This window comes from Uloborus diversus, chromosome 3 (assembly GCF_026930045.1).
Source record: "Uloborus diversus isolate 005 chromosome 3, Udiv.v.3.1, whole genome shotgun sequence".
NCBI classification, from domain to species: Eukaryota; Metazoa; Arthropoda; class Arachnida; order Araneae; family Uloboridae; genus Uloborus; species Uloborus diversus.
This window is the reverse complement of record NC_072733.1, coordinates 15,913,169-15,937,756: the sequence shown is the minus strand read 5'-3', so window position 1 is coordinate 15,937,756 and position 24,588 is coordinate 15,913,169. Positions and strand designations below refer to the sequence as shown.

The 24,588-nt window shown below is 31.5% G+C and overlaps 1 protein-coding gene across 1 annotated transcript in view; it reads right to left on the bottom strand.

Annotated features, from left to right (window-relative positions):
* LOC129218236 (protein jagged-1-like) overlaps positions 1-24,588 on the bottom strand; it is a 140,314-nt gene that overhangs the window by 26,462 nt on the left and 89,264 nt on the right. Inside the window, exons 4-13 of the mRNA XM_054852461.1 lie at positions 19,453-19,513; positions 16,752-16,885; positions 14,466-14,585; positions 9,994-10,107; positions 9,650-9,763; positions 9,238-9,572; positions 6,375-6,525; positions 3,980-4,138; positions 1,597-1,710; positions 64-177 (exon numbers count right to left, since the gene is read on the bottom strand). Coding sequence (XP_054708436.1) covers positions 64-177; positions 1,597-1,710; positions 3,980-4,138; positions 6,375-6,525; positions 9,238-9,572; positions 9,650-9,763; positions 9,994-10,107; positions 14,466-14,585; positions 16,752-16,885; positions 19,453-19,513 — 1,416 coding nt within the window. The remainder of the gene's footprint in view (positions 1-63; positions 178-1,596; positions 1,711-3,979; positions 4,139-6,374; positions 6,526-9,237; positions 9,573-9,649; positions 9,764-9,993; positions 10,108-14,465; positions 14,586-16,751; positions 16,886-19,452; positions 19,514-24,588) is intronic.

The window sequence follows — 24,588 nt, the reverse complement described above, 5'->3', positions numbered from 1 at the left end:
ACATAAACCTATAACAATACAAAAGCATGTTGCTGTCAGCTATAAACAAAATAAATATCTTACTCAAGTTGCAAAGTTTTCCCTTCCATCCATGTTTACATTCACACCAAAATCCCGCTTCTGCATCAATACATGTTCCATTATTTAAGCAAGGATTAGATTCACATTCATCCTTTTCTGTAAAATATCAATATTATGTCATCAGAAACAATATAAACTAACTTTTACCATAACATAAGTTTCAAGAAGTGAAAAAACTTAAGGGACCTTTTTTCTTGCATAGAGTCCTCTCTTTATTGCACATTGTCTACACCGAATTGGCACGTTTTTGATGCAGTCGTGATAGAAAGAAAAGGGATGTATGTGTGGAGTCAGTTGTGCCCTCTCTTCTACACTTGTATCATCATCAAACCTTTGTCTTGCTAAGTCTTGTTAGAACAGTCCAAACAAATTGTAGTCGCAAGGCGATAAATCTGGACTGTACAGGAGGTTTTTAGAAGTGTCCAATAAAATTTCTCCAATTTTTTGCACATTAAAGCAACCATATGCAGCATTGCATTTTGATATTAAAGAATGATGTTACCTAACACTTGTCACCGTCACTTGTTGCAATATGCAGCTTTTGTTTAAACCAAAAGGAAACAGTAATAGCCTACCTCAATGTCTCAAATGGCAACAATGTCTGCAGTGATGCATGTCCACAGTCTAATTTCATTAGGTTTGTTTTCTATTGCATCTCTTCCTTTTTTTAAAGAATTTTATTTGCCTACATTTGAGTAATAATGACAATGGTTCAAATGTCAAATTTAAAATTGATTTTCCCTTACTTGAAATGCATAGTTTTTTTTCCGTTGCTAATTAAGGCCCTCCATTCCTTTGAACTATAAGTAGAAACTTTCATAAGGCGGTATTTTTTCTGCACTTTCCAGTTAAACTAAAATTAAGATGATAGGATGCTTATTTAAACTAAAATCAAGACGGTACAATAATTATGTTTAGTAGAAAATCCTATTTTTGTGCCTTAAAATGAAATTTTTAATAAAAAAAAAAAGAACTATTCATCACATTCCTCCTCCCCCCCTCAAAAAAAAAAAAAAAAAAAAAGATCTACAAACCTTCCCAGCATTAACCAACACAAACTGAGAATTTCAATAAAATCGGTCTGGTAGTTTGGAGTTTACCCTGGACACACACATTTGGAGCTTGTGTTATATTTTCATTAAGATGAGTGCATGCAGGTCAGTTCAAGTTATGTACATAGTCAAATTTAAAAAAATTTTAAAGGGTAAAAGAAAGGATAAACTTTTATAATGAAAATCGTATACCTTTTGAAAAAAAGTTCATCTGAACAAAATTATAGTTAAAAGTTATTTAAATTTATAAATTTCATTCTTTAGTTAGCATACGTTTCAGAGTAAATAGTTGAAGAATAGTATGGATGACTAGAAACTACAAATTCAAAAGACACAGCCAGCAGCAGATTCTGGGCCTTTATGTTGGTGAAATGTTTTTAAAGAAATAAAACCTTGCAATGTCTATAATAGTTTCTTATCATAAATCCTCTAACAAATTAGCATCTAATAAACAAAGATTTACCTATCTGGCATAGTGATCCTTCCCATCCTTCTTTGCAAACACAATAATAAGAGTTGAGTCCATCAATGCAAGTGCCTCCATTGCGACAAGGATAAGATGCACAATCATTTACATCTGATACAGAATTTATGTATTATTAGAAGAAATACATTAAATGCAGTTATGATATGAATAATCACGCAATGAAAAGTATTGTGGTACCAGCAAACAGGGATTCCTGCATTTTTAATTTGTTATCTACTTCAGCTTAAAAAGTCAGTAACAGTTTTTTTTTAATCTTCTGAATTATATTTTTCATCATTTTTTCTTTTTTTAAGCAGTGCGTTGGATTTACATAAACATAAAGCTATAATGTTCAAAACAGAATGATCGTTTGTTGCTAGCATACTATACATTAACTCAAAAGTATAAAACACATTACATATTTGAATACTTGCCAACCTTCGAAGATTCTACTAGAGGTACACTGATGATTTGCCTGTGATACATTTTACATCATCATTATTATATTATGCTTTTTTAAATGTCATGAATATTAAATTTAATGGTGATTAAAGTGAAATAGGGCTTTTTCTGAGATGTAAGCTAATTGGTAGCATCAAGAAAAACAAAATACTGCAAATGAAAAATCAAATAATAAGGAGTACCTTCGCTTACAATTTTGTATATTCCCCAGGCCCTACCAAAAAAGTAACTACAAAATTTAATTACTAAAATCGAGAAGAAAGTATCAATAAATTATTAAAATGAAATATAGAATAGTAGGTATAAGGTAGCACATGTTGAAACATCTTCGAACTTTCAAATTAATGAAAATAATTTCAAAATGCAAAAGGATTGAAATTTGCAGTGCAAATTTAGACAAAGCACATGCTTTTTAGAACATGCAATGTGGAGAGCTTCAAAAACTAACATTTACATAATGAGTTAATAATTGAAAAATTTCTTTTAAATAAAACTCTTGCACAAGCCAATTCCTTCAGTACACTGAATTTGATACCAATTTTTAAAAATTTTTTTTTTTTTTTTTTTTTTGAAAAAAGAGAAAAAAAACTTGAAAATTGTCCCTTTTTCACAGAAAAAAATCGATTCAGCATACAAATAAATAAGGGGAAAATGGAGTATTTAGCAGCTACAGCTTTATTTCTGGCATACATACATATTATGCTTAAGAAAAAAATTGGTACAGAATCGACCATAAATGAAGGTTTGTTGCAAGTTGGTGCAGAAAACCTATTTGGTGCTCTCCTGAATATTTGTCATACAATTCTTATCCTAGACAAGAAATTTGGTTTGTTTCAGTCCCTATTCTTATGCACTATATGGAGTTCTATTCTCCTCTGGCAATGATGGGTGACTAGAAACGCGAGCCATCTATCGAGAAGAAAGTGAAACTTTTTGATAATTGAATGAAAAAACTAAAAACAGGAGAAAATGGTAAAAATGGGAGTCATCCACTAAAAACAATAGGGTTGGCAATTAATCATCTGTATCACAAAAAAGTCATCTAAAGTCAAGGTTTAGCCTGGCGTTCACAAGCCAACATGTATAAAGTTATTTCTAGTACTTAAAATTTTGAAAGAAAGCCACCTTTCAAATATTTGAAAAGTAACTTTCTTTTGATTATTAGGAAAATGATCAGGAAAATAGTTAAATCTGAAAAAGCTATATGCATCTCTCATAATGCATGAGTGTCTACAAGGGAGAATGACATTCTTCCATCTTTTGAGCATCTTGTTCTTTAGGGGTTCTGTACTATTTTAGGAGTGTGTCAATGCTCTTAGGCAGTGAGCATAGGGGCATATGGGGCAGCCCCCCAATGAGATTAAAAACCTTCTCAAATTAACCCCCTAAAAATTCAATGTCACAATCTGTGCCATTGGGTATAAAATTTTCTTTTGGATAAAGTGGCAGCCCAGATGGGCCTGCTCGTGGGCACCCCTGCAAATAGCTAAAATTTCACAGTTTTGTATACTTGATAACTTTATTAACATTAAACCCCTTCAGCACGATAAAAGTACATGTCGTACATCCTTCTATTGTCAGTTATTGAACAAGAAATATTAGTCAGCCAAGTTTTTGAAAACAATCTTTTGTTTTTCGAATCATGCACAATCATCTGCAGAATTTTATATCACTTAGTACCAATCTGAATCTACTTCACTGTCAGTCAAATTCACTCAATCTCCTTGTAAAAGAGATAAAAATTTTGAGATGTATATCATGTATGTCCCTGGTGTTGAAAGGGCTAAAGAAAAACATTTAAATAATATTCTTCCCTTTTTTAAGTTAGTCTCAAAATATTTCCCTTAATTTTTAAAGTTACATGTCATGCTAATGAGAAATTGCAGTTTAAAAAAATATATTTTTGAATTTTACATACTTTCATGACAATATCTTCCAGTATAACCAGAATCACATACACAGCTGAAGTCTGCATAAGGTTCACTTATGCACTTGCCATGGATTCCACATGCAGTAGTTTTCACAATTTCCACTGCTGAGTCATTGGTGGTTATGTATGCAACACAATTATCCTTACCTTAAAGTACAAAAGATGATTCATTAGTGATGGTAAATATATTGATCTTTACTTCAGAGTTGAAAAACCATTTAACTTTATTTGATATTCTATTTTTAGAATTTTTTGAAATTTGAAAGAGCTGAGTAAATGTCATGAAATGTTTGATGAATATCAATAAGTATAACTGTAGAGAACAACCAAGAAGGAAAACCTTGACTGATATGAAACACAAATAATTTTATCGGAAAAGATAAAAGTACAGCAACCAAGTCGGAATAAATAAGGTCTACGTGTGAGCTATAAATTGACTCATAAACTTGAAATCAAGTTTAGCTCAATTTGTCTCTGTTGAACTTGATTCACCATCTATTCAAAAAAATTTAATCATATCACTAGCTTTGTTCTTGAAACTTAAAAAGAAAGATGTTTCTAAGCATAGAGATAACATACCTACAAAAGGCATGAATAACATAACTAACCAAGAATCATATGTATTAGAAAAGAAGTTTTCTTTTTGTAGGAAGCTGAGGGTTAGTGCTCTACTTTAACATCCCCTTTCCCTTATGCAGCTCTGTTGGAAACTTAATTGACTGTTGAAACATTATTTAAAACTTGATTGAATGAAGAAGTTCTGCTAAAATTGAGTTTTGGGTAATGTTTTCTTGTTAATGAGCTCTCGATTGAATTGAAAACTTAAAATTTTTTTCTCCAATCAACTTAGCTCTAGAATATTTATATAGTATTAATTTAATATTTGTATACCATAGTGCAATTTTGTATGTTTAATGTTTCAAAATATCTCAATGCAAATACTAGACATATATTTTTAAATACAGGGTTTTCATAGACATTGACGCATTTGCACATGTGGAGCTTGGTGCAATGCATTTCTAGGGAGCTCTTTGTCTAGCGTAAAAAAATTTATTTGCAGTTTTGATCACGTTCGGGATTTTTATGTCACGGGGTCTCTTGCAATTGCAACATGCTAAATCCACCACTGCCTACGGAAACTTCACAATGAATTTCCCACCTTTCCTTGACCAATTGCTGAAAAACTCCCTGACCAGCTAAGATATCCAGCTAGGATTTCTTTGAACAAGCAGAAAATAATGTTCCTAAAAGTAATGATCTTCACAATCCATCTCTCCTCCTTAATTTGTAACAGTATTTTTATTTTTTAAACAGTAATCAATAACATATTTAAGACAATTGCTGTCATTATATTAAAGTTAAAACATATTACAGTAATTTATAATTTTTTTCAGAAGAAAAAGAGTAAATGAAACAGCATATATGAAAAATCGCTTATCAAACATATAAAATAGAATGTGACTAATGAATGATGCTTTGAAATATTAATATTATGTAATAAATTTGCTCGCAGCTTTATGTAGCTATGCAGGGAAGCTTTGCAGTTGCTGCTCTATTAGTCGATTGTTCACACTGCAAAGATTTTAAGAATAAATGGTTTTTCGACATTGAATCACTTTCGAAGATTCTATTGTTTAGTGGCCAAAATTATTTGTTATTTTTAATTTCTAGATCCCCACTTCACAAGATTAGCAACAACACAGCAATGAGTTTGATATAATTTTTAAATTGCCAGGTGAAATGGAAGGGTACCATTATAATAGGGAAGTAATGAACATATCTCCTCTGATAATAAATTAGGGATCTTAAGGAGCATTTGAAATAGAACCACTGACTGTAAATATTTTGCAATAGCAGAAAGAACAAGAAAAATGAAAATGCAGAAGCTTAATTCACACAATTCAACAGGATTGAAAACAGATGGCAGAATCAATTTTTCACTGACTAATTTTTCATCAATCCTCTAATTCAATAAAAATTTCCCAACTTTTCCTTGACATTATAATCCCCTGACTTTCAATATTTGTTGGAACTTGGCATTAAGCTGCCACTAATATACTTAATTTCAACAAAATAAAATGGTTTTTTGGACAAATCTTAGCAGTTGAGTATCTAAGACAATATGGGTTCTAGCTTCTTTCAGTATGACAGGTGTGTGTTGTATTTAGCATTAATAGATAGCCCTCACATCAAATTTCATTGATGTTGAAAACTTTGCTTTGTCCAAAAATAGTTTTACACTACTTCTTGAGCCAATGCTCAAGAATATGTCTTATGAGAGAATTAAAGGAATAAACATGGTAGGAAGAATTTCACCTAAGCATTTTACAAAATATTAAATTGAACTTTAATTAATTAAATACTAAAACAACAGAAGTCTTACCATCACAGAATGGTGGAGTACAAATAGCTCTTTCATGAGAGCAATTTTTTCCATAATAATCAGAAGAGCAGTGACAGTAATAATCTCTGTGCATATTAAAGCATGAGGCTCCATTTTCACACGGATTAGGGTTACAGAGGTCGACATCAAACTAAAAATTTTTCAGAAATCACTAATTATTATTCAATTCACAAGAAAAAAAATTTTAAACCGTTCAGTCCGAACATTGGAAAGAGCAGTAAATTTGAAAGTAATTAATTCAAAATCAGTGAAACAATATTTCCAAAAAAATCTACCACCTAGTTAGGCATTAAACTTTATCCTGACAGGCTTAGTGAACTTCCATATGCACTTCAACATAAAAAAAGCAACCTCTTTCTTGCATAGTAGTGGTTAAATTTGAGTAATATCTGTTAGGATTTCAGCATAAAAAATTCTACTTAAATAAACTATGTCAAAGCCACAAAAATAAACTCATCTCTTTTGATTTAAAGAATTTGACTGTAAAATATTGGTCGAGTAGAAAAGATACAGACTTCACTATATTTAAGCAAATTATTCGAAAAATTAATATAAATAGTTTATACTGGAAATTTGAATACAAAGTCATTTTATATTTTGAATTAATATCTTGCATTACTAATCAGCTATTTTATTAATAACAGTGGCAAGTTCTTAAAATTATTTAAAAAAAAAAAACTTACAGTTTAACAAACCTCTTAAATTAAAGAATCATGTCTGTAAACTGATTTTTTACAACTAATTTTTATGTATTTCTTTATTCACATGAGTTTCATCATACTTCATAATGAAATTTTTATGCACTATGTTTTTTTGTGATTTATATTCCATTACTTTTTTCTCTATTTTTTTTCTTATAATTAATAATATAAATCAGCAATTAATTCAAAATAGCAACTCTTATTTTGAGTTTGTACATACTAACTTTAACTAAAAGTAGCAAGCATTGCTAACATTATACTTTTGATACATTTTTGATCAATTGACAAACATTTATTTATGTACAGTTTTTCTCCTATTTTATTAATAACAGTAGAAAGTTTATCAAATCATTTTTTCAAAATACAAATCACTTGCAGTTTTAAACACAAAAATGTGAAGTTAAAGAAGAATATTTGTAAATGGTTTTCTTATCTTAGTTATTTTTATGTACTTGATTCACATAAATTTCATCATGCTTCAAAGTACAATTTTGAAGAAAAATCTTTTTTAATTTGAAATCCATTCCCTTTTTTCAAAATTATTCATACTTACAATTAATAGTATTAATCTATATTTCGTGTAAAATATCAAATTTTATTTTGAATTCCCACATATTGTGCAGGTAAAGATTTATATGATATTCAAATAAATACCCTAAGAATTGAAAGCATGAATTCTAGTTCTAATTTAGTAGTTTTATTTTTTGTATCTGAACTTCGAAGAAAAATAATTGCATTGATTTTATACTATCGTATATGTATGCTAAATTATTTCCTATGAAATCACCAGGTAAAATGGGAAGAAGCTTCTATGCTAAATTATGAGTGAGCAATGAACTGTTCTTTAGAAAAACACTTAAGAGGTAGATTGTAGTATCAAAATTTGTTTTTATTTCAGGATTTCTTTATTTTATGATATTTTTTATGTTTCCAGAAATATACTTAAAGAGCTATACTTGAAAACTTGATTCTAAAAAACACATTTCTAATGTAGTCAATGATATATTGTGACAGTAAAATCAAAGGGGTGCAAGTGGACTTTTTCAAGTTTTGATAAAGATGCATTGGATGTTCAGATCCTAGGTAGGTTTTTGTTGATGTTTTCTAAATCTGCTGCGCAGCAGAACCTACCGAGGCTACTTGTTCTCTCCCTTGCACCAACGCAGAGGAGAGCCTTTTCTTCCATTTGTACAGGTTATCTGTAAATTTTTAATTTTGGTACTTACATCCCTTTGCTTCTCACTGCCTCAACTATACCAATGTTAAAAGTTACTAATATGATGATACAATTAGCACCCATTAGTATTGTATATAAGCTATTCCATTACAGGCATTATTGGAGTCTAAAATATAGGGGGGAGGATTTAATGACAAAACGGTGGAAAAATCAATCTAAATATGCAATAAAAAGTTTCTCTGAAATCAGAAGTTCTAACTGTCCCCCCTCCCCCCATACCCTAGTTTAAGCTTATGTAAACAGTGAAATTTTATGATCTTTATGTTATTAACTACTCAGGTTATTTAACTAGAGAATGAATGTAAAATGATATTAATTGAATGATTCATTCAATAAACAAAGAAAAAAAATCCATCTGTTGATGAGATTCAAGGTTTTTTCAGCAATTAAATTGTCTTAAAAATAAACTTTACTCTGTAAACAATAACATCTTACAATAATGTTTTATAGATACAAAAATGTTAGGCTTATATATTTTTCTGTATTCAGTTTTAATCTATAAAAGTAGTTACTGTATTCTGCATTATTATTTTGTTTAAAAAGCTTATGAATGATCTCTCAATATGCTTTTGAAATTATTTTGAAATGAGGTTTTACATTTTTCTTTTTTCTTTTTTTTTTTCTTTTTGAAAAATTAACCAATATGTTGACATTAAAGATGGTAATTAAAAAAAGATGAAAAAGCTCAGACTAACATTTTTTATTTTTATTACATCTAAAACATCTATATCTCAATGTTTACATGCAATTCAATAATTAAAATACTGCAAAGTATTTTGCTTCATTGAAAACATCTTTCAAACAGTAGTACAGTTAGAAAACAACTTTGTTTAAATGTTTGAGAAAAAAAATCATCCATTGAAATCAGGTATTAGTGATACATAACAAGTCAAAAGTTTTGTACCTCACATTGTGAGCCTCTATAACCAATAGGACAAATACATCGAAATGAAGCTATTAAATCCATACATTCTCCTCCATTTGCACAAGGGCTACTGGCACATTCATTTATATTAGTTTGACAGTCTCTGCCAGTAAATCCAGGAAGACACGCACAGTGATAATCATTTATCAAATCCACACAAGTTGCACCATTTTGACAATGTCCTATGCAATCATCTATATTTTTTGTGCAGTTTTTTCCCTCCCATCCATCTTGACATTCACATTCATAAGAACCATCTTTATTATGACATGCAATGGCATTTGCACATGGGTCCCAATCACATTCATTTGCATCTGAAAAATATATTCAAATTACAATGAAGCCTTCAAAAAATAGTGCAAAAGAAAAAAGAAGTTTTTTGCATTCATACCACTTTCACAAATTGAACCTTCCCAGCCAGTAGTGCATAAACAATGATAACCATCAACTAAATCTGCACATGTTCCACCATTCAGACATGGAGATGACTCACATTCATTAATATCTGGGAAAAAAGCATAGCTTTACAACATAATAGTGCAATAAAAAAATTAATTTAAAAATAAGTCATGTATTCTGCAGTTTCCTGAAAATTGCAAAAAAAAGTGATTGGAGGATACCTCTTCCTACACACTCAGGAAAAGAAATGGCTGTGCCTACACTTTATCTGGCCATGCAACTTATTCAGTTTATCAATGAAAAAGAAATTAGCTATTTTTTTAGAATCAAACTTACTGTTTTCACAACGAGTTCCAGTCCATCCCGGAGCACAGGAGCAAATAAATGTTGAACTTATTTCGGAACAGGTACCTCCATTTAGGCATGGACTCATAATGCACGGATTATCAACTGCAATAAGATTTCTTTATTTAATACCTGGTAACACAAATAAGCCATTTCATATTCATTATACACATATAAAGTGCAGATCTATTTATGGACAAGGCTTAAACCCAGAGTCCTAGACTGGGGTCCCAAAAATTGAATTATTATCAAACTTTTAAAACTTTTTACTAAAATAAAATAACAACATTAATGGTTACTCAGGTGTGCCCCCCCCCCTTCCCAACAGTAATGGTGCACCACCCTCAAATAATACAAAGTCCCCAAAATGAAAAAATAACTAACATTTTTAATGGTACAGTCTGGACCCCCTGGTTAAATTGTTATTTGTTCCACTTTTTTTCAGTAGCATAATTGGTCATATCATCATATTTCCACATATGCATAAAAGATTCAACTGAATCTCATAAATTATTATTTTTTTTATTTGGATTTTGATGCTCTTAAATGTAAATTTCAAACCTTAATTTGAAGATTCTGAATGTATCAAAATGAGGATTGATGACTTTCTTAAACCCCTTGATCCTAGAAAATAAATAGAGCTAGATCCCTGCACCCAAGGCCACATCCAGAGGGGGCTGACTCCCCACCCCTCGAAATTCTTTCCAACATATGTAAAACTATTCCTACAAAAATAGTAAACTACCTTTTAATTCATTACTTTGTGAATACATTAAAATAGCTAGAGATGCCAAAAAAAAAAAAAAAGAAAGAAAGAAAGAAAATGGTGAGGACATTCTAATTAAGAACATAGCATATCTAGATCCCTTAAACCTATCCAATTTTTCAAAACAGGGCTTCATAGTTTCAATTTAGTGGAGTTTGAAAGGTAAAATTTTGCATTGTTAAAAGTTAAAAAATAAATAAATTAGCAAATATATAAAAAGTGACAGGTGTTTTCTCTGTGAAAGTTCTTTTTTTTTAATAATGGAGCCAAGAAAAAGAATATCTGAGAGTTAATATTAAGATTACTAACTAAAAGCTGCTGAAATGTACATTTCAAATATTTCATTAACAAAATAAAAAGCTTTAAACGCATTATAGAAACCCACACAAGCTTCAGTGGCCATGATAGCTTTATGGGGGGCTGTTGACATATTTTTGTTTTCTATTTTTCTTTCTTTTTTTTTCATTCAAAACATCATCAGCATGGAGAAAAATAAATGGGCTACCAAAAAAAGTTCAAATAGAAAGCAAGTTAAAATCTTATTTTATACATATACTATTCAACATAATTTATCACATCACCCTGGAGTGTTGCACAAAGTGTCGTCGTAAAGGAATCACAAAAGTGTAATTGTAAAAAATGAACAACATAAGGTTTTTCTGTAATTATCAGCAAGAAAGGAACCAATTAAAGAACACTTCACTTTAGACAGAACCCGAGAAGATACCAACACATAATTGCCATCTTTTGAACATGAAGAACACTTTCTAATTCTTTTCTATACTTCCAGGTTCTATGCTCATCAATCTAATAGAGTTAATGCTATCTTTTCTCTCATGACCAGCTACAGCTGAAGATAGCTATCAGTCTTTTTCTTATTCTGCTACTTCCCTAGTTCACGTTTGAAACCCGAGAGGGAAGTAGCATATGTTGACTGAAGTTGTTATATGAAGCTGTGCTTTATGTTGACTTTATGTATGAAACTTTTCTGTTGTCATTCATGTCACAGACTAAAATCTGTAGTTCTCAGAATTTATGTACATGTCCAACCGTTCTGAGGTGGCATGCTTTGGGTGCAAACACAAGTCTATTATTGCTTGCCAGAATTTCCTACTGTAAATTTTTCTAGGTGTTTTAAATATTTTACAGGAAATATTTTGATTGGGAGGAAAACTTCCATCTTGCCTAAGCAGCCCAAAATGTTGTGGTAATGAGGATTTCACAATCACTGTTGTGCATGGAAAGCAAAACAAGGGGTCATTATTTTAAGCTATTCAAGTATCAGGTTAACATAGAAAAATAATTACCGTAGTAGGGTTGTGGGCACTTTAACAGCTTACTGCAAGAGGCTGTAATGAGTAAGGGGTTAGATAGCTGTAAGAAGGCTATCTTCATTAAGGACTAATAAAGTGACTAAAATCAGACTAGACTTACAGCCGAAAAGATTCATTACGCTTGAGCGGGCAGAATTTATGATTGTTCATAATTATAAACTTTACAAAAACTTCAATAGAAGCATGCGTGACTAGTTGCAGGGGTCTCTGTCCAGGCTTTTTCACAGGGTCCGTTTTTTGTGAAAAATCTAATAATTTTGTGAAAAATCAATTTATTTTGTGAAAAATCAATTTATTTTGTGAAAAATCAAATAATTTTGCAAAAAAAAAAAAGTTTTGTAAAAACGAAATATTAGAATTTTGAGATGACGCAAACTGCATCATTGACACTTAAAGCTGAGTGTTTTCCTTCTTTTCTGTTGAGAATATTTTTCTTGAGTGTTTTTCGAGTATTCCGGGGGGTGGTCAAGTATTAATATTTATTTACCATTCTACATTATGTTAAATTATACTAGAAATGTTATATGTATAGTATTTAAAATAATTGTAGCAAAGCAATTCAGGAGGGGGGGGGGGAGGTTCAGCATTTAACTTTTTTAACCAAGACACTGTTAAAAAGCACAGAATTTTGTTTAAAACTTATAAACTCTTTGCTTTTTACAAAAAACAAACAAAAAAAAAAAAACTAGCGGATGCAAAGAGATTGCAATCCTCAAAGTGAAGGCATCAAAAGTATAAAAACGACTTATAAATTAAAAATTTCTGATAAAATTATTTTAGAATTTTAGAGCCCTATGATAAACATATCATTAATATCTGGACACAGTTGAAGCAAAAAAAAGAAAAAAGAAAAATAAATCATTGCTTCAGCTTCAGCATTTTAATTTTTGACTCATTAAAGAAAATGGAATTACGCTTTAAAAACTTGAAATAAGCGTTCTTACAAAAATCAAGAGACTTTTCATTTATTTGCATCCTATTAAAGAGAAGTTAGCTTGAGAAACGAATAAAACATGATTCTCATATCGGATGTAAAAAGATTGCGTTTTTCAAAATGTAGGCATCTAAAGAAAAAACGGTTAAAATATCTTTTGTAGCATCGAAAAATCAAACCCATATAACTTTCTCTCAAAATAACAGTTAAACATCGCACGGCCAGACACTAAGTGGCGATAAGTTTAAAGTTGGTTACCCTATCTGAAGCGATCACATTTTCCTCCCACCCTTACTATACTTTGCAGTTCTAAGGGGCCATTCATTAATTACGTAAGGGTCCCGAGGGGGAGGGGGGATTCTAGCGTAACATTTTTCCAAGTCGATATTTTATATTAGAAATCATGCGGTCAAGTGGTTTGGCACAGATCATATTTCATTTGCTTCTGGAAGGTAAAAAACGTATTAGGATGAGCGTTTTTTACTTGTTTTACAAAGAATGAATAGGTAAAATATAATTAAATAATCACACTGTGCATGGCATGTCTTATTTTAAATTAGTATCAAATCATATACAAAAAATATTTAGTAAATATTTCTTTGCTCAAAAATGTTTTTTAAAAAAATTACAATAATGAATTTGATAACGATTCTAGTAATGTAAGATACGTTATTTTATTACATTGAAAAACGAAATTGAATCTTATGTAAGATTGGGGGGGGGGTGAAAAGTCTTACTTACCCTTACATGGGGGGAGGGGGGTCAAAAATTGCCAAAATCCTTACATAATTAATGAATGGCCCCTAAGTTAATTTCGCAGTATATAATGGTTTATTATAATCACGAGCGGGGAGAAAAGCGATTACGACGCCTATTCAGAGAAGATGCTTTTTCAGAGAAGTTTACAACAACTCCGCTGTATAAAACAAACAAGCAAAATTATAAACCAAACTGACTTTCAGCTATAAATTTCTTTCAAAGAAGCCAACAACAAGCATTATATTTATTTGGCGGTAGTAGTTATTTATCACTTGCAGGAGCATCACAACAGTGCCGATTTTTTTTGTGCAAAATTAGCAGATTTTGTATAAGCTAATCCCTCTAATTTAACTTTAAAAAAGGTTCCGAACATTATCATTTTTATACACGGAAATACGCTGAGTTATTTTGATTTGGGGTTTGCTCTTTCAATAAACAATTTGTGAAAGATCAATTTTTGTTTATCAGAATTTTGTGAAGGGTCCGTTTTGGTTGATCGGGATTTTGTGAAAGGTCGGTTTTGGTTGATCGGGATTTTGTGAAAGGTCGGTTTTGGTTGATCAGATTTTTGTGAAGGGTCCTTAACGGACCCAAATTTCCTCTGGACAGACCCTGAGTTATTAATAATTCTTTAGAAACACATTGAAAAAAACACAGATTTCTTATTTACCTATTTCACAGTTGCGTCCAGAAAAACCTTGTGGACATATACACTTATATTGATCAGGGGCTACATTTTGACAGGTTCCTAAGTTTTGACAAGGTCGATGTCTTCCACAATAGTTTAGATCTAAAAAAAGAAATGTTTTATGTACACATTTTATGCTTCATTTCAATAACATATCTTGATGCATTCTTATACAGTCAGACTTCAATATAAGGTCATCTCACATATGTTACTTTTCTGAATTCCTAGATAAATAAGCAGAAATTCTCTAATGCATTAATAGACATATGATTAGGCTGTAACACTATAATTGCTTATGTGGTCCCATTTATATCACCTTTGAAATATTTCAGTGTCACATAGATTGAATTCCTAGCAAAATATTGTTAAGTGCAGAGAATGCAGTAGAAAGTGAGTATAACAAAAAAGATACTTAGATAAATATGACCAAAATTTTCAAACTAAAACTCGGAACATGTCACTTACAAGTGGGGTAATGACTATTCTTTTTCAGAGGCTCACTATGTCATCAGGAAAAATGATTCTGAATTAAGCCTCGCCTGCCCTTTTACAATTTACACACTTTATGAAATCATAGCAATTGTTCTTGAATTTTGAAAAAGAGTATAATTGATAAATGAGAAGTAATTCAGATGTACCTATAAAGATGGTAAGTTGAAAAGTAACTCCATATGCAGTCAGTAACTGAAGCTCACAGCACATAACTATAAAGGTGTTCGTCATATGTACTATTGGAAGCAATTTTCATTAGCAAATTTTCTTTGCCTCTCAAAAATCTAAAGATTACATGAATTAATACGAAAAGTGTATCTTGGTTGAAGGACGATATTTAACTGTTAACAATGAAGATACGCAAAAATGTTGAAAAGTCTTATCTATTCATATTTCCCATTTTTGGTGAAATTTTAACAAAAAAGCAGAACTTTAGCGGTACTTTAAGGGAAAACGGGACATTTTAGTTGGACATTCAGCCAGCGAGGACTATCATGCAAAAATTGGGACGTCTGGTCACTTTATACTAAGAAGTTAAAAGGTGACATGAGCAGAAGTGCTTAGACATAAATTTGGGGAGATTTTTTTCACAATATATGAGAAAGATGAAGATATTTTTCAGAAAATACTTATAAATTGTGATTTTTTTTTATGTGACAGTCCTGTACTATTGATTATCTTAAGTAAAATAAGTTGTACATCATTACTTTGCTTCGGCATATTTGTATACAACTTGATTCAGATTTAAAAACTTTTAAGCTAATTTCTTATTAATTCCATTGATTTTATATATATATAATTATTTTTAATCAATCAAAAAGATTTTCACATTATGTATGGGTATTTGAGTTATTTTCAGCAAACTGCACATTAATACTTTATTGATCAAAAATAGAATAAAAACCTTTATTAAATAACAATTTTTGCAGTTTTTTTTTTTTTTTTTACTAGAAATAATAATGGCATAAAAACTATCAGACAATTTGTTTCCACAACCAAGAAGCTCAAACATGTTTGACTTTTGGAAATGAACAACAATGTGAGCCACTAGAAACTTTAAGTCTTTGAAAGCAACAATTTTTTGCAAATGTGTACATGTTCTTGAAAATTATATTTATGTGCATCATCCTTCTCAATAATTAAGGCACATATTTAACAGCTAAACTACATAAACAATTGAAGTGATGTATTTATTTTTAGTATTTAATGAACAAGAAAATTTTAACCCCAACCAAAGACAACTGAACTGTTTTACTTTTTAGTATTATATCAATTTGATACTAATTATATTTTCTTATTTAATTATTTTATTATCTATTAGCTGCCACTTCATTGTTTGCTTGTACTTGGAGTTTTTAAGTGTGTTTAGCCTAAAATACCATTTGCATTATAGTATTGGTTTTATTTGGTGCAAAAGCAGTGGTCCCCCCCTCCCCCAAATATCAGTGAGACCCTCCCAGTATGAGACTTCCCCCAAAATGAATTTATCCCTAAAAGCATCTCCTAAACATTTCAAAGGCAGTCTGGACCATGATCCTCCCTCCCCCCCGACTAATGTACTTGAGATTTCTACCATTGATGAGAACAGTCTCATTACAATTATTAAACTAATTATTTCAAAATTATTACTTATTTTGTTCAATATTCTACTTTTACTTGGAGGTTTCTATTTACTTTTCTAAATATAAACTGTACTTGAGCATAATTAAAGTAAAGTTATAAATTCCTTTATAACTTTTAGTTTATGTATATATGATATACAGAGAAAAATAGTACCTTGATCACAAAGTATTCCACCCCAGTTTACATCACAAATGCATTGCCAGGGACTACCATCACAATATCCATGTTTACATCCTGGGTAAGGAATGCAATGATCACAAAGCTCTGATTTCCACCCATGTCTGCAACTATAAAAAGGAAAAAAACACATTTTCATTCAAAAAATATGCATGCAATTCATCATGTCAACTTAAAATTTTAAACACTTGTTCACTGTATTTTTCTTTTATTTTTATTAAATTAACAATTTTAGACAACTTTTAAAATTCTGCTAATTCTGGATAGTCTTGGTGATATAAAACACCTGAAATAATGTCTACACAAATAATATTTCATTGTATTTCAGACGATTGATATCCTCATCCTATTGTTAGTTATTAATTATTGTTCAGATAAGATAGACTAAGGCTAGAATTAAGACTTAGATGAATCGATTTGAGGTTATTTTAACGAGGTTCCACTGTGGTTTTGTTCGCATACCGCTACTGGTCAACTGGTGACTCACCATAATGTTCTAATACAGCTACCGGTTAACTGGTTGTTTCCGAAGTCGTTCTATAGCTTCACCGGTCAATCACAATTTAATCTCGCTGATTGGTTGATTTAACCACTGCTGATTTGAATAACTGCTGAAATCATTGGCTGTCATGTGACCAAACGACTGGTAGCGACCGGTTGCGGCATGCAAATGCAATTTGTGTTTACAAAAGAAGGGGAAGTTTGTACAGGGAGAATTTGAAACCAGGTCATAAGGTTTTCCAGATATTTTCTGCCATCTGCACATGAACCCTTTTATGGATTTGAAGATATGTCCAAACATTTTACACACATTTTTGTTGTCACCTAATGTTGTGCACTCAATGGCTTCTCCTAAAACCTACTGTATGCAATGATGAAACTATTGGGTGAGTGCAAAAGTTCGTGCGGAGTTTGTGAAAGAAAGTCATACAGTGATTAGGCAAGCAAAACTCTTTATTCAATCAATGATATATTCTCCATCGTTGTCTATAATCTTCTTCCAACGTTCTGGCAGCATACGGATGCCCCGATCATAAAAACTGCGTGGTTTAGATTCGAAGAACGAAGACACGATGTTTTGTAAGGCATTCAAAGAGTCAAGTTTTTTTCCATTTAAATGATTTTGCAATGACCGGAATAAGTGATAATCCGATGGTGCGACATCAGGAGAATACGGTGGATGAGTTAGGACATTCCATTTCAGGCTGTTCAGTTTGCGTAGCGTCTGTCTTGAAACGTGTGGTCTAGCGTTATCTTGATGAAAGACTACGCCTTTGCGATTTGACAAACTCGGACGTTTCTGTTTGATTTCTCGGTTCAGATTAGTTAATTGACGACAGTACTTGTCCGAATCAATCGTTTGGCCGGCGGGGAGAAACTCAAAATAAATTATACCCTTGCAATCCCACCTAACACAGAGCATCACCTTCATCGGGTGCAAACTGGCCTTTGCCATTGCGTCACCATGTTCACCTGCCTGTTTCCATGTGCGTTTGCGCTGAACGTTGTTGTACAGGACCCATTTTTCATCGCCCGTCACTAATCAATCCAAAAACGGCTCGTTTTTGAGCCGCGTGAGTAAAGATACGGCAGCAGAAATTCGCTGGATTTTGTTGCTCTCGGTCAACAAATGGGGCACCCATATATCGAGCTTTAAATTAAATCCAATTTTTTTTAAACACCGAAAAGCAGTTGATCGGTCAACGTTAAGTGCTGTAGCAACTTCCTCTGTTGAAATTCACGGAGTATTCTGAACTAAAGAACGCAAAACGTCGTCATCAATGTCGGAAGGTCGACCTGAGCGTAGCTCGTCTTCTAGCTTAAAATCTCTGCAACGAAATTTTGCGAACCATTTTTCCACAGTTCGTTTAGCTGGTGCTTGATCTTGATAAACATCTTGAATGTTTTTTACGGCTGCTGCAACGTTTATTCCCTTCCGAAACTCGTAAAGCATAACATGCCGTAAATGCATTTTATCAACACTCATTTTAAAAGTAATCTTTCTCGAAGCAGTTTGTATCTGCACAAATTATTTTGATTGGAATGAAAGCTGCACATGTCACCTTTCCAACGATCTGACTTACGTAGATAGTGGTATTAATGACAACACGTTACGCCCGTTCTAACGCCATCTATTGCAACTCCGCACGAACTTTTGCACTCACCCAATAGATTAAGTTAATGAGCATATTTTTGTCTTTAGAACCATCTAAGTACCACCTGAAATGTTATGCTTTAAAATATTTTGGAGAAATTAATTTTACAAGATTTTTTCTGTTCCAAAAATATCAAACTGCTAGATGATTAGTTATCATATTGCTCTGGTAGATCTTTGATACTATAGTCCAGTGGTAGCAAATCATTAAAATTTTGCAAAAGACTCAAAATTCAAAAATCCCTCTAAAAGTAAAAGAAATAACTTTTTAAAACAAGCTAATAATAATACTAAGAAAATTTATGTTATAACTTTGTGCATTTGAAAGAAGGCAAGCATGATGTTTCACACGAAGTTGCATTATTTCTGCCATCAGGCTATAACAGCACATTCATTTAATGTAATTATTGCAATGGAGAAGTCATTAGATATGATTGTAATCTTATCTTTAAAATATAGCTGTTTCCAATAAGTTTCTGTCATGGAACCTTTCTTTTGATACATAATTTTTTTTTAACTTACTTGCATTGTCCTGGCCGATCACAATATCCATGCACAGGATGGCATCCTTCTCTACAAATAGCTGTAAAATGTAAAAGTAAACATTATTAAACTTAAAAAATTTAGCTTGTTTATAGTATGATAAAGGTTTTTTGTTTTTGCTTGGATAAACATATAACTGATAACATGATACTTTACTCTAATTCTTGCACATAATATTGAAGATAGCGGAGGGCAGGGCCACCAAGAGCCAAGGCAAGCCTCATGTCCATTTTGATTCTTGCACCCCCCCCCCTTTTCCCCATAAAACATACTACTCATATTCCAAGCACCCCATCTTCCCCCCCTCCCACCATGGGCTGGCCTCAACTTTCTGAATAGGCTAACATGGCTTCTGGACAGCTCTGATGGAGGGGCAAGAAGTATATTTTCAGGTTTAGAAGTGGATTCTTATGATACAGATTAAAAAGGTCAAATTTTTCATTTAAAAAAAAATAAGACATAATGCAACTTTGAACCAGAAATTTAAAATTTTCTAAATGTTTGAAATTTCTTGTAAACTATAGTCCCCCTCCCCCTGGTGACCCCCCTTACCCCTGCCACGTCACTGTTATGTTAGCGAACGATTTGACAAAGAAAAAAATCATAGAAATTTCATACAATTTTTTTTCATCCTTTAGACTAGCTACAAAAAACCTTCTAGAAATGATGAAACATGAAAATGTATCCAAACGTATGTTTTACATTAAAATCAACTAAATAAATCAGCAAAATGCTAAGCACATAACGAAAATGTAAAAAAGTAGGAACCATTGAATTATAGAAATGGGTCATTCCATGTCAATTCAACCAAAAAAAATGGCATTTTGACACCCACCGACATGGATTCTGATAAAACTTGGTGAGTTTAGTCCTTTAATGTAGAAAAGTATCCACATCAATTTTTTCTTCTCAATCTGCTTTACTTTTCATTTTACAGCCAGTCAAAATTTTGAATTTTTCGTATTTTCCAAACTATGACGATTCTGCACGTTGATTGAAAATAATTTGTATTTCATTTATTTTTCAGCCAATTTTTATGAAAATTTACAGTAATATTAATGAAAGTATGAGGATTTCAGAAAAAAATATAAAAAAATTCTAAGTAATATTTTAAAAGTAGAAAAAAAGTATGAAATACGTTAAAGTCAATATCAACCAAAGGGAATATGATAATCAAAAAAGTTCTTTTTTCCTGATGATCTTAAATGTGTGTTCTGCCATTAAAAAAAATAAAATTAATGGCTTTTTCAGTTCTTTATATTTTTAGCTTAAAAATATATCTGCTTCATTTTTTTTTTTTTTTTCAATTTTTTTTTATTTATTTATTTTTCCACACTATTATCAAAAAATGAATGTATTCAAAAATATAAATATCTCAATAATTTGCACATGAAATACTCTTAATTTTTATTTTAATCACAAAAATGCTATTTTTTTACAAATTTCATTGTACACTAGTGCAACCAGAAATACCTTCTGGAGGGAGTTTTTTGGACCACAAATCCCTACTGGAAGGGTTTTTTGCTTCAGTAATACCTTCTGGAGGGGTTTTTTGATCAACAATACTTTCTGAAGGGGATTTCTTGATCAAAAGTATCTTCTGAAAGGGGATTTTTTCATCAAAACAGTCCTTTCATATGCATAAACTATTGTACTATTAGAAGACACATGTATGTTAAAACCAATGCCTTGGGCAGGGGTTTGTCCAGGATTTTTCACAAGGTCCGTTTTTTGTGAAAAATAAAATAATTTTGTGAAAAATCAATTATTTTTGTGAAAAATCAAATAATTAAAAAAAAAATTTTTTTCTTGTAAAAACGAAAGTTTAGACTCTTGAGATGGTGGAAACTGCATCATTGACACTTAAAGTTGAGTGTTTTCTCTCTTTTCTGTTGAGAATATCATTCTTGAGTGTTTTTCTAGTATTTGAAGAGAGGAGGGAGGCATCGCTCCCTGGGAGATGGGCACCCCTCAAGTTTCAATATATATCTACCATTCTACATCATGTTAAATTATACTAGAAATGTTTTTTGTATAGTATTTAAAATAACTGTAAGAAAAAAAAATAGGCAGGGGTTCAGCATTTAACTTTTTAACCCAAGACACTGCTTAAGAGCAGAGTTTCGTTCAAACCTTATAAACTCCATGATTTTCACAAAAATAAAAAAATATTTTATTTGTTTACTTCTTAACTAAGCGTACTAAACATCGAAAATTCGAAAAATCAGATTTCCACTGCGGATGCAAAGAGATTGCAATCCTCAAAGTGAAGGAATCAAAAATATAAAAACGGCTTGTAAAATAAATATTTGTGATAAAATTACTTTTGAATTGCATTTTAGAGTCCTATGATAAACATATCATTAATATCTGAACAGAGTTGAAGCAAAAATAAATAAATAAAAAAAACCATCGATTCAGCATTTTAATTATCGACTCATAAGAGAAAATGGAATTCCCCTTTAAAAACTTGAAATAAGCTTTGTTACAAAAATAAAGAGACTTTTCATTTATTTGCATCCTAATAAAGCAAAGTTAGCTTGAAAAAAAGAATAAAATATGATTCTCTATTGGATGTAAAAAGATTGCGTTTTTCAAAATGTAGACATCTATAGAAAAAAATAACGGTAAATAAAAGTTTATTTAAAGTTAATTATCCCTTTTAGTATCGAAAAACCAAACCCATATAACTTTCTCCCAAAATAACAGTTTAACATCGCACCACCAGACACTAAGTGGCGATAAGTTTACATTTTGTAACCCTATCTGAAGCGATCACATCCGTCCCACCCAAACTATCCTTTGCAGTTCTAAATTCATTTCGCTGTATATTATTGATGATTAAATCATGAGGGGGGGGGGAGAAAAGTGCTTACTACGCCTATTCAGAGAATGTTGACGCTTTTCCAAAGAAGTTTACAACAACACCGCTGCATAAAACAAACAAGCAAAATTATAAACCAAACTGACTTTCAGCTGTTAATTTCTTTCAAAGAAACCAATAACAGGCATTATATTTATTTGGCAGTAGTAGTTACTTATGGCTTGCAGGAGTATCACAAGATTGCCGATTTTTTTTTCTTTTGCAAAATTAGCTGATTTTGTGTAAGTTGATTCCTCTAATTTAACTTTAAATATGCTGTATTATTTTAATTTGAGATTTGCTCTTTCAATAAACAATTTGTGAAAGATCCGTTTTTGTTTACCAGAATTTTGTGAAGGATCCGTTTTGGTTGATCGGATTTTTGTGAAAGGTCCGTTTTGGTTGATCGGATTTTTGTGAAAGGTCCGTTTTGGTTGATCAGATTTTTGTGAAGGGTCCGTTAACGGACCCAAATTTGCTCTGGCCAGACCCCTGGCCTTGGGGGTTCACCCCCCCCCCCCTTTGCTGCGCCACTGACATAGTAGCCTATTTAAAAGTGCTCTCCTCTCATATGTCTTCCAGCCTGTGAAAAGTTCTGCTACTTCAAAAGTGAAACACAAATTCTTCTTCATCTACACGTTTCCCAACCAGTGGTTTGCAAACCCCTAGGGGTTCGTGAGGGCTGAGGGGTAGAACGGGGGCTCTCAAAAATACTATTGTAATGGCGGAAGTTTATAATTCATGTGCTGTTTACTCATCATTTATTCATTTGTCTCTTGCAAGGCCAAGTTCCATAGAGTGCTGAAGAAGTTAAACTTATGGGTACAGGGTATATGAAGTTGAAAGCATATAAATACTATAGTTTTCTCAGTAGCTTTTGATCGGAAAATTCGATTAAACTGAGTGAAAACAGTACAATGAGCATATGCGAACGCCTGCTTCACTATTAAAGTGGGACAAGGAGTTGCCGTGTTTATTAGCAACAATTTCCTATGACCTTTTAGTGATGAAAAAGAGAAGGAATGATTGGCAACCCAAAAATACATCAGGGATGGGGGAAAATATTTTTACTTAAGATCAATTTTCTGGGTGAAACTTGCTACAGTGTGAATTACACAGTTAAAAAAAAAAAATCAAAGGAATAAACTATGCAACTTGCTTTGCAGTGTATGTAAAAAAGGAGTTCATGAAATTTGTTGAAATAGTGGGCATACAAATATGTTTGTTGATAAAAAATACCCTTTTTTTAAATATCTGGTTATTAAAGCAATTCTATTATTTTTCAAAAATAAAAGAAAATTCTTAAGCACTCAAACTCGAAATTGCAGTCAAATGATAATTATGCGCCGTATATTTTTACCAAACAGCTAGACTCATAATCCTGTACAAGAAGTTATAAATTTCAAGACTGTTCTAGTTTTATTGCAAGAAAAAGGATCATATTGTTAAACTGAGAGTTTCTAAAAGGTATTTTCTGAAACTATTCCTTAATTGCCATCTGATTCAATGTTACAAATAAGTATACTGTTGAGTCAGAAAAAAACGTTTTCTTAAAATTTGATATTCTCTTTTGATCAATGTTTCAAGGAGCAAAAGTATTTTCCCACACACAGAGAAGCAAATTAATTGCTGAACATAAAGACTGAAACTGACAGATATTCGAGTCAAACTTTGAGATACTTTAATTCCACAACTACTGCAGTTAGTTGCATTTAGATGTTCTGTGTGCTTTGAGCTGCTTATGTTTACCTAAATGGAAGATAAATGTAGTGTGGGAGAGTTGACATTAACTCACTGTCACAAATTTAGTCATGGAGCACACAAGTTATAAAAAATGTTAATGATTTGTCTGAAGATGAACAAATTTTCCTAAAGCTACGAACTGAATCAGAACAAGAATTCAAACTATTTGTCTGCATCACAAAATATTTCTGAAAAAGTTTGAATTTCTGCAAAAGGTAATAAAATATTAATTATCATACTTCATAAAGAAGTTGGAAAAACATTTAAGTGGAATCAATATTTCAGAGAAAAAGTAAATAAAAAAATATCTTGTAAATAATAGGAATAACAGGCTGATTTGATAGATGCTGAATGTTTAATAAAATAATACATTAAAAATTGTTTGTAGGCTCTTTATTCTAGCAAATAATACAGCTATGTAAACAAATTGGGTAATGAAAATTTTTCGAAAATATTTTGTTTTAAATATATACCTACATACCTAAAAAGAAATGTAATAGCCATTAATT